The sequence below is a fragment of the Xiphophorus hellerii genome, chromosome 11 (assembly GCF_003331165.1).
Source record: "Xiphophorus hellerii strain 12219 chromosome 11, Xiphophorus_hellerii-4.1, whole genome shotgun sequence".
NCBI lineage: Eukaryota > Metazoa > Chordata > Actinopteri > Cyprinodontiformes > Poeciliidae > Xiphophorus > Xiphophorus hellerii.
Genome location: NC_045682.1, coordinates 1,977,830 through 1,994,841, shown reverse-complemented (window position 1 = coordinate 1,994,841; position 17,012 = coordinate 1,977,830). Strand labels below are relative to the sequence as shown.

At 36.1% G+C, this 17,012-nt stretch overlaps 1 protein-coding gene across 8 annotated transcripts in view; it reads right to left on the bottom strand.

Moving 5' to 3' along the window:
• Nucleotides 1-5,410: 5,410 nt before the first annotated feature.
• Nucleotides 5,411-17,012, bottom strand: part of dbn1 (drebrin 1) — a 93,890-nt gene continuing 82,288 nt past the window's right edge. Inside the window, exons 8-16 of one of the 8 annotated variants that reach the window (XM_032575928.1) lie at nt 16,750-16,807; nt 15,978-16,034; nt 15,629-15,743; nt 14,652-14,780; nt 11,622-11,626; nt 10,606-10,735; nt 8,810-9,303; nt 8,616-8,715; nt 5,411-8,124 (exon numbers count right to left, since the gene is read on the bottom strand). In XM_032575928.1, coding sequence (XP_032431819.1) covers nt 8,069-8,124; nt 8,616-8,715; nt 8,810-9,303; nt 10,606-10,735; nt 11,622-11,626; nt 14,652-14,780; nt 15,629-15,743; nt 15,978-16,034; nt 16,750-16,807 — 1,144 coding nt within the window. In that variant the 3' untranslated portion in view covers nt 5,411-8,068. The remainder of the gene's footprint in view (nt 8,125-8,615; nt 8,716-8,809; nt 9,304-10,605; nt 10,736-11,621; nt 11,627-14,651; nt 14,781-15,628; nt 15,744-15,977; nt 16,035-16,749; nt 16,808-17,012) is intronic. The other 7 variants (XM_032575930.1, XM_032575931.1, XM_032575932.1 and 4 more) reach the window with 7 other exon arrangements.

Genomic DNA, 17,012 nt, shown 5'->3' with positions numbered 1-17,012 from the left:
ACAGAAGAATCCCCTGTTGGTTTGCCCTTTAAACGGATCATCAGCAATGATGGGCAAATTCTAGACTACAAAGCTAGATTTGACTTCACAGTCTCAGCCTGTAAGCAACAAACAGAGCAATTTGTTTAAATGTCACATGCTCTCAATCCCTCATCGTGTCCCGCTGCTGCAAAATGATGCTCGTTATAAGGTTTTTATCAGGGTGAAGAGGCTCGATCATAATAATATCAGAGACAGTTATTATGACAAAGTAACAGGGAGCAGAATGAGGAGACGGAAGCATGTTGTTGATTAAAGTGACATTTCGTCATTCAACACAGACATTTTCTGGAAGTAGTGCACAAATGAATAATGTGTTAAATTCACTTATAAATCACCTAATTTGTTATTTTTTCATTAAAGTTACAATAATCAATACTCTCCAAAGTTAAAATGAAAGACTCAGTTTGTCAATTTGTATTCAAATATCACTTCATACCTTCATGTTTCCATTTTATACTCGTAAACAACCTTAGAGTTCAACCAATTTGGTTGCAGCAGAGAAACCATTTGACAAGATGATCAAATTTAAAGTTGCCAATAAGAACTTCCCTTAGTTCAAGTCCGAAATAATTTTTCGTAAGAAATGTTCAGTTTGACATGTACATAAGATGATTAGGACCTAATAGGTTTGAAGTTATAATTTAGATTTTATTGTATTTCATTCATTTATTTTGTCTTCAGAGTTTTTAAAAGTTTAAATTTCATTGAAGAACTTTTAGCCTCAAATAAAAAAATAACTTTATGGGCTGTACAGTGGCGCAGTTGGTAGAACTGTTGCCTTCCAGCAAGAAGGTCCTGAGTTTGATTCCCAGCCAGGGGTCTTTCGGCACGGAGTTTGCATGTTATCCCTGTGCATGCTGGGTTCTCTCTGGGTACTCTGGCTTCCTTCCACAGTCCAAAAACATGACTGTCAGGTTAATTTGTTTAGTGTGTGTGCATGGTTGTCTGTCCTGTGATAGACTGGTGACCTGTCCAGGGTGACCCTGCCTCTCACCCGAAACGTTTGCTGGAGATAAACACCAGCGAACGTTTGGTGTCTGTTCGTACCCACTAGGGTTTGTTCCTGAAACCACTATGAAAAAAATGCAAGAAAATGGATATATAAAAAAACTTTATATTGACCAGATTAATTAATTATTCACACACAGCCTTTCTGGAAAATGTTTTTTTAAAAGAGAACCTTTAAAAATGTGTTGTTAAATCACATTGGGATCAAATATTTGCGTGTAGTAGTGTAGTTGGTTTCTGGTTATGAAACTTTCCCCCTTAGGTCTTCTGCAATTTTTACATAAATGCTTTAAGACAAAAACAAAAAAAGAACATGCTAATGAAAGTTATAATGACAACTTTGGGAGAAATAGATGCATCTGAAAAAGATTTTGAAGGTTTTCAGTGGCAGATTGTAGCATAACATCAATCAGGTTGCAGGACATTGCAACGCTACGATGTGGGATAAATACGTGCTTCCATAAAATAGGAGGTTGTGGGTGGAGAAAGAGCAGAACACCGAGAGGGAATAGAGTAGCTGCCACGACGTTTATTCAACTTTCATTTTAACCGAACAGAACGCGTCTCGTCCTAAAAAAACAACGAAGAAGGAAACAGCTCCTGTTAAAGGCACAGCACAATTCCTTAGCTATAGATCAACTTTAGTAAATAACTGTATGTAACCACATTGAAAGGAAAATGAAAAATAAATCATCTTACAATATGAGAAAATACTGCATGTTTACTTTTAATTGCCACCCATTTCTGACCAGAATATCAATGCAGTCATTGTGTCCTTGCAGCTGTGAGAGAAATGATGCACCTTGGAGAAGCAGCACTTTTCTCCTCACTGTGTTCCATTGAAACAAGCTTCATTCTGCTGGATGTTTTTCCTGTTAAAAGGGTTTTCTTTTCCTCTGTTGTTGCTTACACATTATAAGGGATTGCTACAAAGAGAATAACACAATGGACCATGCTTTATTCCTAAAAAGATTTTTTTTAACCTATTGACATTGTAAGCTGAACTTGCTTGACTTGTTTCAGGATTGAGCTGCAATGTATGCAATTGACTTTGACCTCCTTATGCAAGTACAGAACCTTCTCCTTTGAAGCTATTACTGCAGGTCCAAACAGGCAGTGTCTTCTTAGTTTAACTCGCCAATGTGCTGCTTCTGAATTACAGTATGGATGTTTTATGTTCTCAGCAAGGTTCAGTCTTTTAATTTGCACTTACTGAGTGTTTGGACCAAATGGACTTGTTATATTTTCATCTGTATGCAAGAAATAGACCAGCACCTTCAGCTTCATAACCTTTTCACACCTTTAGAGCAATGTCTCCTGGCCTTGAGGAGACTGACAAAACCTAAATGAATTTATTAGCTTAGAGACACATTTCACCACGGAGACAAAGTCTTCGATGATTCACCCTTTGAGGTTATATAAAGAGAAAGAGAAAGAAAGAAACCATTCAGGAGTGTTTTCCACCACTGCAAATGTCTTAAGTAACGAAGGGTCTCTGGAGGGGGAGCAGCACACACTCCTGGAAAGGATGTTTGCATCTTGTTCTTGGTTTGTTAAATTTTCCAACAAATACATTTTTTTGTAGAGGATAGTACAATAGGCAAAGTGTTTGTTCTGCAGCTTCATCACTGTTCAGATTTACCAATCAGTAGTTGGTAAATCTACTGATTTACCAATTGTCAATTGGGACAGCTATTGTGACAGCTGAAATAGATTTATGAACATCTATAGCAGTGGAAATGTAAAATAATTATTTGAGGTTAACATGTAACACATTTTAATTAATTATTTTCACCATTTAATTATTTTGGTGTGTATTGAATGAACCGACAAATTTAAATTAGTGATGCAAAAATACTCTTTTCACTTTGGATGCTTCAGAGGTTTAGTATTGGCTGATACAGAACAGAGCTGAATTCAGCAGCCAAAGTAAAATAAATAATAAGGAAACTGAACATAACGATAGACTGACTACCTTGGTCAAGCATGTAAAAATAAACTTCAACAAGCCATCTTTCAAATTGCTCAGAAAGTGAAATAAGAAATACTAAACTTAATGTAACAATAATAAAGCATGATATTACTCAGAGCACAAAGCATAGAATTATACTGAATAGATCTGCCCCTATGGATTAGGCACATTGTCACCAATACCTAATCTAGAATTTTTTTTCAATACTGGGCCTTATACCAATATTAATATTGGATCGGTGCATCTCTATTTTAAATAATTTTAGGTACAATTTCATATATAAACATTGATTTACCATGTTATGTATTTATTGTATTACAACACTAAAACTACATGCTTTTCCCTAACCCACAAAAAGGATGAGTGCTACCTTTGTTTACATAATGGCAGTGATATGAAATGCAGGAGTGGTTAGAGAACAACCAGACTTTGCAGAAATACAGAAGGAACAGGATGAAGTAACACCTGAAAGTCTTCATCTCATCATGTCCTCAGTTTCAGAAGACATTTAAGGATTTTGAGAAGGAATGTTAACATCAGAAAGTGATAAAAGCTTCACTGAAACATTATTTGAAGCTTATGGCAGTAGACCCGATAATGCTTCTTTGACAGTCTGACACTCAGTGTGAGTCCTGCTGCACAAACATTTCCACTAAAACAACTGAAGGAAACGGCTGCTGGAGAAGTTCCTTCAGCATCAGCCACGACCCGACTCTTTTCATCCAGTCTGGGATGGCATCTGTGAGACTGCAAGTTGCCTGGAAACCTGTTCAGCAGTGTTTGCATGTTGTAAAGTAACAGTCTCACCCACCCCTAATGCCACATCACTATGACAACAACAGAGAAAGGGATGTCCTCTGAGTTGGACTGGGTTATAATTTGCCAGAACAGGACTGTACTTACTTTATAATTGGATTGAAATAAATATTCTTTCATTGAGCTTGTTGGAAGAGTAGCTTAATGTTTTCTTGTTGTTCCCTCTCATCTGAAGGTTTTGGTTCCCTCAGGTCTGATGGTGATCTTGCTAATTCAGGCAACAACTGACTCATTTTCTGCTCTAGCTTGCATGTTTACATTTTTACTTATTCTTCTATGCAAAAACATCTAAATCATCAGACAGCATCTGTGAAGATATGTTTTCAGGTCTCGCCAAAGATTCTCAGTTAGATTTAGGTGTGGTCTTTGACTAGACCATTCAAACACAAACATCCTTTGATTTAATGCATTCCCCTCTGGCTGTTCTATATACATAATCCTGACTTGTCCTGCTGGAAGGTGAATCTCCTCCCCAGTTTGAAGTTCATTGCAGATTGTAACGTAGCTTGTTCAAAAACAGCCACTTTGTTCTATAGACCCTCGGCTATTGAAAAACTATTGCTGGCTTGGACTTTGCTGAAGTTTAAAATTTGTCCCAATTGGCTTGTTTGTTCTAAAGTACAGACAAAGGCGACACCCGGTGGTAGAGCTGGGACTTGCAGCGACTGCTTCAGTTCAGACATTTTGCGAAAAGAAGCCGTTGAGGGGAAACAAAGTCTGAAACTGCGATATATCTCAGTATATCGATGATGAGAAGTTTCAAATCTATTGATATTGGAAAAAAAATCAAAAAGTGTTGATGAAGAGGAGAATTTAAAAGATTTTAAGGAAGTTGGGTTGCTTGGATGGAAATTATGAATAGACTAGGACTGAATCAGAATCATTTTCGCTGCAGTTTGTGACATGAGCGGAAAATACATTTTTCACATGATGAACGAAACTCTTTGGTTTGCAAATCTGAACTAACAAAATTGCAGATTGGAGAAAATTGAGCAGGGATTAGGTTTTTTAACACGTGACATAAGAATGGTGTTATTTTATTTGTGTTTATGTCATTGATTAATAATAAAAAGAGCAACACGTTTCTTTCCAATTACAAAAAATATTTTCCGAAAACCTGATGGTTTTTTAGCATTTTATTTAGTTTTTTTTGTCCGTGATTTTTCCTCTCTCTTTTCTTTAGGAGTCAGTATTATTGTATTTCCATTCATTAAATTGTTCATCTCACTTTATTTTACTTAAATTTATCCTTGGAATGTCTCACAAAGAGTTCTTTAAACATCATATCTTGTCTTTGCTTTTGATGTGGTGTACTTTAATGCAAAACCTGTTTGTTTTATACACTTTTTGTTTAATACAGATTTATTTAATACATGTTTGACAATATTGTAATGATTATGTAAAATGGTGACTGTGATTTGTCAGTTGTCAAAAGACACTTTAGTTGTTTATAAAATAGAATAGATAAAAGTTCAATAAGTGTTGCTTTAACCAGCATTTTTATCACTTTAAGATTAGGCTGCAATGTGAACATGCCATGGACTTCTAGATAATCACAGACTCACACAAAGCTGCTCTTATTGCTTTTTTTTATTGTCTACAGGGATGTACAGCAAACAGATCAACACTGTTGTGCCAAAATCCAAAATAGGGGACCTGAAAATCGATTCTATCACACATATTGACAGGTTATTAAAAACATACAGCTTCTGCAAGCCCCCTTAAACCCAGTTTCCACAGCAACCAAACTAGTCATTTCTTAGCAACCAAACGTAACAAAATACTGAGGTGGTTCCTTTGTCTTGGCACAAAACAATATTAGCAGGTGTGGGGCAACAATGATTTTTTTCTTTTATATATTTATATACTTCAAGCTGCTTTGAGTACCAGATGTCAGGGAAGTGTCAGAATTTATTTTTACACAAACATGGTGCTCATTTACTCAATTTCTTTAGTTTCTGTACATTTTCTCCTCCTGCGGGAAACAATTTTAAAAATTAAGTGTGGGACTCAACCAAAGACTGAGGACTAATCCATGTGATACACCAGAAACAACAAATACAAGGCTGCTGCTGTGCTGTTTGCTATTCTAACTGAAGGCAAAAGGCAGTTCATCAAAACTAGTGGTTTTCTTAAAAAATAGAATAACAATTTTCTTGGTTAGCTTTGTGAATAGAATTTTTAGGAGAAATTTACAGAATATATTAAGCTAAGTACTGAACGACACACTAAGCTTTTCACTACATTTGGTTTCTGTCATCAGTTTACTACTTCTTCCAAAGTGTTGATAAAATTCATAACCAATACACATAACATGTTCGGCTTGATTGGAAATAAGTCTAGATTATAAACAGTATAATCAAATTAGCAGAGAAACACATAGAATAAAATGTAGGTTAAGGACTGACCTAAATGTCAGACATATTACTCAGGCCTACTACTGGACTACTGTTTAGCTCAGTATGCCTGAGCATACTTTATGGCAGAGTCACACTTCAGTGTTTAAATGGATCACAGAAAGTTGGATTTTACCTAACTGAATTGATATTTTCACACCTTTTATTTTCACATTAATTGCAGTTAGTGTTTCATGATTGTTCTACTCTGTGATGATGTCACATTCTAGTCCCTGACCCTGAGAAATATTAAAATGTTTTACTTTATATTAGTTTCAAGCTTTTATTTTTATTGCCGCATCTACATTTTATACACCAAATTATAAGCAATTTTGTCTACTTTCACCAGATGTTATTCACATTGTTATAGCTGTTACAGCTTTCCATCAAATCTCTACTAATCTCAAATTAGATCCATCATAACTCTCACTATGTTCTAGCTCCGAATCTTCCTTGAAAAACCTGTCATATCTCCAACATAAAACACTGCAGACACATAAAAATTGAAACGGCTAGAAGGCTTGTCCACCAATTTTTTGGGACAAAACTCATAACTCATAGGATTGAAGCAAAAAACATTTGTTTGATGCTAAAATTGTGTCTGTTTCTGTTTTTCTCCACCTGCTACTCCCAGAATAAAGGGAATCACCATAGCAACCACTAATACAGGATTTTCTAAGTGTCAAATTTCAGTCTCTCTGACTTTATATTAATTTATTATGTTAGATTTATATTCCTAATAGAACTAACAGAAGGAAATTTGATTGGCAAAACAAAACAAGGAAAGGCTTAACTAACGTCTTTCAATTTGGAGACAAATCCAGGACATCTGGTCTCCTGCAGATTAATACAAAGGCAAAAACAGTCAATTTAAAAAAGAGATAAAATTAAGCTGAACTTTAAGATTAAAATTAAAAACTAGATTTAAAAACTAAGAAGAATAAGGCAACCTGCCCTGGTACAGAAACTTAGATTTTTGTCTACTGGAGACACTTTAACAGAAGAAATTTATTGCATTTCTATGCTCTTTTAAAAAAAATTGAAAAATATGTACAGTATATTTATCTAAACTGTTTTGTTTGTGTAAATATATAAGTGGTAAATTTGAATGAATCTCAGGCTCTGATGGTGAGGCTGCAGTTCAACCACATGGAGGCAGAAGAAGCATAAAATGCACTGGGACAGAAAAGAAGCCTTTTAATGTTGAACTCAGTTTTAAAATCATACAAAAGGAGTGAAAAAGATGAAATAAACGGCGCCACAGACTTGTTCAAAGGATTTTCAGTTCAGATACACCCGAATAAATAACTTTCCTCCATGAAGGTGAAGTCTAAATACATGATTAACTGAGCTGCAGAGGTGAATATGTTCAGGTATGAAGGAAGGAGAAAAGAAGAGAGTGAAGATAAACATGGCAGCTGTTTTCATCCGCTGGATTTGTTTTTTTTTTAGGTGTTATTAAAGCACTACAAACTAAGAGTGTGGGCCGCCGGCTGCACACTCAGCTTCATTGTCTCTAATGCAGCAGTGCGCTACGTGAAATAATCATGTACACAAATAAAACCCCTCAATCCAGGCTAAAACATCTGCATAGAAACGAAAAAAAAATATCAAAATAAATAAACACAGAAAACAGATCAGATCTGAGCCGTTTCAACTCAAATGGTGGCTACTGCTTCCTCTAAAAGATTATACTGAAAGAGTTTTAATGCAAGACCTTTTGTTATTACTTTTTTTGTTTGTTTGCTCTTTTTTAGAAAAGAAAGAAATCTGTTTCTTCATGAAGCTCGGTTCCTACTTCCTCCGGGTACAACGGTGATGTCAGAGCAGCGGGTTAGTCGTCGTCCTCGTCAACCACAGGATCCGTGTCCCAGCACGTGATGTCAATCTCTGAGAGGACACAAGAACAGAAGCTGGTTTTATTCTCTGCAGAAGACAAACTTCTGACAGACAATGTAGCTGAGACTGCGATAGAAACAAGAAAGGACAAATGGGGTTTAAGATAAGCCAAGAAACAGCTGGAGAACTTTGGAAATCTAAAAAACAACAAGTGGCAGCTTGTGTGTTTGTGCAGATGTTTGTGTTTGATAAAGTGTGATGCCATCCATCCATCCATCCATCCATCCATCCATCCATACATCCATACATCCATCCATACATACATACATACATACATACATAACATAGTTAATCATAACAAAAAACATGTTTTTACCACAATGCAGCTCTTTTCAAACAGAAGCATTAATGTTTTTTAAAAAATGAGACTTTAGTGGCAAATGTATCAGAGTAACTTCAATCTCTTAAACAATCCTGCAAAGTGAAATACTGTATAAACCATCATATTGTAAACACTGTTAAGATGAAAAGACTGGCCCAACCTGGAGGCTTGTTATAAAACACAGGTGCTGGCTTAGCTGATGACTCCTCTGATTGGCCAAATTCTTCCTCCTGTGATTGGCTGAAATAACCCTCACTCGCCTAAAAAACAAATGAGAGGAAGGAAAAATAGATGACAAAACACAATAATGACAAAAAATTGTAGACAATCATCAGGAGCTTGAAGCCGTCTAACCTGAGTTCCTTCTTTCAGCAGCGTCTCCCCATTGGTCATCAGCAGCTGCCCATCATCCGAATCCCGCCCCTCCCCAGAAGCGTGCTGCAGAGCATGCTGGTAGCTGACGGTCATCTGGTCAGACCCCGTCACATCCACCAGACTGGTGGGGTCGTCTTCGGCGCCGGTGCCTGAGCAGAAACTCCCATCCATCATCTCGTCAAAGCTGAGAAGGGGCTGAGGCCTGCCGCTACCGGCGGCTATGCTGGGTGGGACGTCGTCATGGAGAACGTCGCCGTCTCCCATCAGGTCAACTAGATTAGATGAATGGGTGGACGGGGTGGGGTTGACAGTGGGGGTGGAGCTGCTGTCCCACAGGTCCACCAGGTTGTCTGTCCCGGAGTCCCACGCAGAAACACCGGAGGGTTCACGGGCCTGTGGTGCGACGCTCTGCACAGGCTTGGTGGACGTCGACTCCTGGATGGGCCGTTTCTGTTCCTCCTTTGGCACCGAATCTGGAGGAAATAAAATCACAATCATTACTAGACAAAATATCCTCTTCCTCAATTGTTTTTTTTTTTTAATTAATTACAGTTACGCCATGTAAACAGTACATATTAGACCCAGAAAACCTAAAAATATTGAAGGTGTCAAACATAAATAAGTCTGATTCAGCCTTTTTCTTGGTTTTCAAAGTGGATAAGTAATTTTAAGGATCCCTTTTTGAACACAAAAACATTTACAAATACAAAGCCTTTATTGCCATCATACATGTGCATGACAAAAGTAGAACTGGACTGTGCTCAACCTCCATTCATAAATCTATCTATACATATAAAAAATACCAATAGAAAATTTCAGTTATATGGAATCAATGCCACTAAAACAGACAGACATTTCCATATATGGGTGATCTGTAACCACAACCTGTGAAGTCTGCCACACTACACATACATAAACACAAATCAGATTTTTTTTTCTTAGGAAAAAATACATATTTAATGTGCTGAATTGATGTATGGCCACTTATTGAAAAACAGAAAAAGAATGGCGTGACCTTCTGCTACAAAGACAGTCTACATAGGAAACTTGGACTAAACTTTCTGTTGTCAGCCTAGTTTGGATTTGGTGAAAGCTCATAGTCCATGACAGAACCAGACTTGCCTTTAATTTTTTCAAAATCTTGTAATCTGTTTGTGTTTTCTAAATGTTTTATGTTTTTTAAAATGATTTCATATCAGTTCTGTAAATCCACTTAGTACTAAAATACAATATTTAAAGTTGGTGAAATCTTACATAACCTGCTGAGTCACTGGTAGCAGCTCTTCTTGTTTTATGTTTAGCTTCAAATAAAAAAGGGAACCCAAAAGTCAAACAAACAAATCAGCTGACAGTAGGAGTATTTTCTGGTTGTCAAACATGCAAATTCTTCTACATTTAAATGAGCTTTGAGTTGAAATCTTGCAGGTTAAAGAGATTCCTAATCTGGTGGGTACTTTAGGATGATTTGACAGGAAACTGTAAAGTAGAAGAAACCACACTGTCTAGATGTTCACATTTTGATAAGACAAATTGTACTTATGAAAGAATGCATAAAAATGTTTAAAAATAATAATGTCTACACTGCTGCTGTGGAAAAACGGTCTAGCCAGGTACAGTCAAGCTTTCTGTGTCATTTCCATTCTTTACATGGTTTTCCTAATGGGACTCCAGCTGAATAATTGAGCTCCAAACAGGACAGGAGTTTCATTGGCTGAACCATCTTTGGCTAGGAGTAAATTTATGTGTCATTTCAGAATAGAGATGTTTCTTCGTACCCCACTCATCTTCTCTGTGGTCTTCCTCCTCCCTGTTAAAGTCCTCTTTGATTGGCGTAGTGACTATTTTAGGAATGGGCGAAATGGCGGCCATGTTGCGCTCTATGCTCACTTCATCATCATCGTCATCTGCAAAAAAAAAAAACACGGACAAAAACAGATACACATAATTCACAGACTACTTTGTTTCCATGCATTTTCCCACTGAGAAGTCAAGTTCTGAAAAACATATTTAAATGAAGCATCTCTGAGCTGAATTAAACATGATGAAGCATGATAAAGGAGAGGCTCCTCATTCACAGAGGAACCTTAAGTGATTCCTTCTTGATAATAAAGCGCCCCCAAGTTAGGGCAAACATCTATGGTGCCTTTTTATTCCTAATCAGGAAAAGGATTTTAGCTTTTGTTGCTTCATAATATTGCAAAAAATCCATAAGATTCAAGATTCACAGCATTCAAGATTGAAGGCAACTAGATTTCCTCTGTTGATTCTTGAAGATGTTTCACCTCTCATCCAAAATAATTCACCAGTTCTGAACAAGACTGGTGGTTCAAGAGGGTAATGAAAAACTATCAAGATTTCAATAAAAAAAGAGGTTGCCTCTGGTTGAATTTTTCTAATACTTACACTGCAGCCTGGACTTGTCATTTACAGCTTGAAACACATGACCAAAGCAACTTACATGTTGCTAGGTAACATGCCTGAATTATCAAACTTCCATCTTTTGAACACCTACACTGCAGTCTGCGTTTGTCACTTACACTTCACCTAACATTGACAGTTCAAGACATGTGACCAAAACAACTCACATGCTATTAGGAGACATTTCTGGATTGTCAAGTGAGAACTGCACAAACATGGAGCAGAACACACCATAAAACCAGTGATCGCATGACTTTCACTTCCATTACTGATCTTAACAACTCCATTAGTGTATTTATTCTTGAAATAAACTATAAACTTAACAACTTCAACTCATGTTCAGAACTGAGGAAACGTGTGGGATGTGAGGTGAATCATCTTCATGAACAAAGACGTCCAGTTGATTTTAAGTTAATCACTATGAAAAACACCATGTAAATAATCCTACAAATCATTGACAGGAATTGGTTTCATCACCATACATTTTAATTGAATTTCAGTGTTCCTTCACATTTTTCATACAAATTAGACTTTTCCACGCTCAAATTTCCAAATTCTATGAGAGCTTCTAAAATAAAAAAATAAACTTAGCTACAATTTTTGAATCAGTAGTCAAGCTTTCAATATGAAAAATGAAAAAAGTAGATGGTGTCAGTTTTTTTATCATGACGTGTAGGAACCCTGACACCAACATCATCACAGTATCAGCTATCACATATTAAAACCAAGATGTTTCTCAGATGTTTCATTCATAGATGTCCAATGCACTCTAGTACCTGCTAACAAGAGTTCACCATCAACAAAATGAACCGCTAATGAAGGAATACAATAAAATGGCAGAACATGTTTAGAAATTATAAGATAAATCTAATTGGACTAAAAAGTAAGATCTTCAGATAATCAAATAACTTTATGCTAAACCAAATCCAACCATACCTTCTTTACAAGTAATTAGGACGTCCTTCTTAATTTTTTCTTTATTTCACGTTCTGTCCTGGTAAATTATCTGCCATTTCATTAACTACATTATTGTTGGCCATTTTCCGATAAAGTACATTTGTTTTAATGCCAAACTGCATTGTGGAAAGTGGTCAACAGAAACTCTGTAGTTATAAGTTGAAAGATGGAAAAAAACAATCACCACTGTGGTCTTTATGTTGACATTCACACAAAAACTACATGAACCTCCAAGAAAACCCACGAGTTCCACTGTCAACAAGCCGGAGACGACTGACAACATGATTTAAAACAAAAAAACTCACAGGTCAATTGGTCGGTCAGCATAAAAGGCAGCAGCAGGAATGGGTTTTAGAGGATGTGTTAGCAGAAAGGTGACAGAGTCCACAATCAGCCGGGCAAGATTAAAACAAACAAAAAAATCAGAAAGTGAATAAAACATTACAATTATTCTTCAAAATCAAACCAGAACCACCATAAAACAGAAACATTTATAGACTAGTTTAACATCAGACTGGACCACATCGAAAGCATGATGACAACATCCACTGAATCACAAAAATCCATAAATAAAGAGTTTACAGCTCCAAAGGACGACTTAGCTTCCACTGAAGACATTATAGTCAACAGGTTAGAACCAGTTTAATTCAGTCAAGTTGTTTTCTGACCAAATAATTGGATAACTTGATCAAAAATAATTTCATTCCAGAAGGAAAGAGCTGAAGGTGTTCCCAGGCTAGCTGAGAAACATTTCATAGTTTTCCTCTGAGTCTCCAGTCAGTGGGAGCTTACCGACTCACTCTTAGTCCAAGAGGAAACCAAACCAGATGCCTGCACTACCTCCAGATCTAGAGGACTCTCCTTCTGTTTCTAATCTCGACCTCCTCACCAGTAAAATATCCTATTGTTGGTGCATCAGATTTAATATTTGTTCATTTTTGCAGGATATATTTTTGAAACTAAGTCAGTGGTGTCCAAAAACATTTTACGATGTGGGCTGAAAAAACATCTTTTGGGTGCCCCCCCCCCAAAAAAAAAGTGAAAAAAAGGAAGCCAATATATATATATATATGTATATATATATATATATATATATATATATATATATATATATATATATATATATATATATATATATATATATATATATATACTGTATATAAATATACTGTATATCTATATATATATATATATATATATATATATATATATATATATATATATACAGTATATAAATATACTGTATATATATATATTTTCTGCTTACCACTGACATAAGCATGCAGTATTTCAATTAGTCAAATAAAAGTCTGATTTTATTTTTCGAGGAAACAGACACATAAATAATACCAGATCCAAAGCTTTCAAATGATTTTTTATATTTACCCCGAAAGGAAAAATTTTCACTTTTCAGCAATAACAAAATGATTTCATTCTTTGAAAAAATAAACAAAAAACTTATTTACCAGTGTTTGTGAAAAATGTTGGACAATTGCACCTTACCAACTTCTATTAATATTGTATAGAAAACGTCAAAACTGCTGGACAGATTGATCAACCTGCTGCTCCTATGACTTTGCAAATACATTAAAAAACATTTAAATATGTTCTTGTCAATGATGAGTGAGATTGTGACTGATTGGCTGCTTACTACAATGCATTCTTTTGGACATTGTGATTGGTCTACACACTAAAAGCTTGAGGGATGCTATTATGCTAGCTCAAATGTGAGGTACATTAATTCCCAATATTTCTGAATATTTTTTTCACAACTGATGTATTTTAATCATTTTGAAGATTCCTTATAATTATTTTGCACTTTGATGTTTCATTTTTTTCAATTTATTCCAACAGATAATTGTAGTAATACTTATACAAAGCTATAAGCGTGACCTTGAACCACTTTTATTAGCAGTTAATATCTACATCAACTTACAGTTTAAATGTTTCCAAAAAAACACTGGATTTAGTCACACCACATGTCTGGTTTTGGGTAAAATTCATGCGATTGGTGTGTTTTTTATTTTTCCAACTAAAAATTTTAAGAAAATAAAATAGTGTGATTAATTAAGGAATTAATACTTTATTTTGTACCAAACAGTTTCCATTGAATTAAGTAATAATTTTGCCATAGTTAAAAATAAAATGTCTTCATCTAAATCAACCGCCTGTGCCAGGGGGGGCACCATATCAGTCCAGAGGCTGTAAACACTCCTGGTCTAAATGATATTCTCTCCCTGGTAGGTAAACATTTGGAAAAGCTCAAATTGATACATATTTGGGTTTCATTTGCAATTTAAAATATTTCCAAGCTTTTATTGATTTGTATTTTGGAAACAGGAAGGTGCTGTAATTACCTCCTGTTTTAATCTCATTTTGTCCTTAGTGCCAGAGGTTGAGGACAAAAATCTTTTTATTTCCTTTTTCTGGCTCCTGCTGTACCTACCGGCTGCAGCGAAGGGCTGCTTCCGTGCATGTGGCGGGGTGCGGAGGGGCGACACGCCCCGGGGTGGGGTGGCTGTACTGGGACTGCTGGGACTGTGCTGCTGCTTCAAGAACGGGCTGTCCAAGCGGCCTGGTGGTCAGGGCAACACACGGTGGCCACACACACACAGTCCAACATGAGGCCACAGACAAGAAAACACGGACATGAAACGACGCACCAGGTGTGACAAGACAAAAAGATGGCAGACAGGAAGGAGAAGAGGAAGTCAGGAGGTAAAAGGTTTATCGGGGTGTGTCCAAGCCCAACAAGGAGAAAACCCAGAGTTGAGAGATTCAAATTAAACAAAAGTAAGAATGGACAGAAAAAAGGAGAAAAAGACAGAAAGAAAAGCGATTAGTGTAATATACGGTATAAACACGATGACGACAGACAGGAGAAGCAGGAAAGTTTGACAGCTTCTGTGTGTGGATGTGTGGATATTAGACGGTATATGCATAGTTTATGCTGCCCTGCATTGCAAAAATGTTAGTCTAACTAACTAACTAACTGAAATTCGTATATTTAGTTCTGATCAAGCAGGTCGTCGATGAGATCAGAGGGTTTTGTTTCATGTTGTTGATTCCGTCCGACAAGCGGTTTACACTTCAGTGTAACGAAGACTTTACGTCAAAGGCAAGGAGCTGTAAGGAAGTTTTGTACAGACACATTCCTGTAAATTAGAATATCACTGTGAACTTCATTTATTTCAGTATTTCAATTTAAAAATACACAGAGTGATATATTTCAGGTGTTTGTTTCTTTATTTTTTTGAACTGTGGCCCCGGTCGAGTTTATTTTTATTTTTTTTGGCTAACAGCCCCAAAAAAACCCTCAACATTTTCTCTGTTTCTCAAAAGTTTGACACAGACCTATCATAACCTTTTCAAGATTGCATAATAGGTCACATTTAATGAAATGAGGGACAGCAAAATGTTTACCGGTCCTGTGGATGGAGACGGGTGAGGTGTCCACACTGATGGTCATTGCTCTCTCCTTCTGCTTGAAAAATTCTCTAGGGTTCCCAGATCGCTGGGCGATGATGGCCTTCGCCTCCTGGAAAAGTTAAAATGCAGTGAATAACCACAAGTGGGCAGTAAAACAAAACCACTGGGTAATGTTTCTTTTGATTAACTGCCTGCTAATGTTTTAAAGAAATCCTAGAGCTTTAAACTACAGCAGTGAAGATTAATCAGCTCAGTTTCTTTTAATGCTTTGAGATTTCATCTTCCCTCCTTTGAATGGATTTGCTGCTGCAATTTGTGAGCTCAGGTTTTTCATCAAACTGACCTCTACCTCAGACTCCTTCTTGTCCAGGTTCAGGTCCTCGATGCTCGGTTCAGACGCCTGGAAAAAACAAAAGAAGACATGCGTCTTTTTCACCAAATGTGAAAGACAGGAACAAATACATACTATTACCAGTAGAGGTCAGTAGATGCCAAATAATGCGCTTTAGTATGAGCGTAGACTGAAGAAAATGTAAAAGATGAATGGAAATTAACAACAAAATTGGTTCTAAAGTAATCCTTGAATAAATATGGCTGCCGTAAAAAATGTTTTGGTCCAAATTCAATTCATGAGAAAGTAAAAACCGAGAGAATCATTTTAAAGCTTAATTACAGCCCATTAGGCTTTAACCCAAGAAATTGAACTTAAAGTTAAAACAGTGATCTGCGATTATTTAAGTCAAAGTTTTCAAAGAAATATTGTTTATTAAAATTAATTAATTGTTTTATTTAATTCTAAAAGGAATCAATCCCTTCAGTACTTACACTCAGAAAGATGATTTTATTTAGTATAAATTTACTCTCAAGTTTATGACAAACCTCTCTCCATTTTCAACACATATATTCCTCTTTTTGAATAAACTTTCACAAATGCTTCAAACAAACATTGTGTCCCTAATTAGTCTCCATATTGGATGACTGTTAATTTCAGTTGTAGATCTAAATGCATAACTTGGGCATCAAAAGATCAAAAGATCACAAAGCCAATAACTGATTTAATGGCTGATTTAATGCAACCATAAGTGATGATAATAAAGTTATATGACGGGACTCACTATGGTGGTCTGGTTCTGCAGCCTCTCTCTGGCCTCCTCTTCCTCCTGTATCTTCTTCCTGTTCAGATAAAATAAATAAAAATAAAAATAAATGCAGATAACAATAGTGTAAAGAGTAAGTTTTTTTTTACACCACTAAATCTGCACAACACAAATAAACAAAAAGAAAATCCCAAGTTAAAAATTAAACATTTTAATTGTGCACTACCATCTGAATGAATTTTATTCTTTAAATAACGTAGCAGAAACAGTCTGTGTGTCAT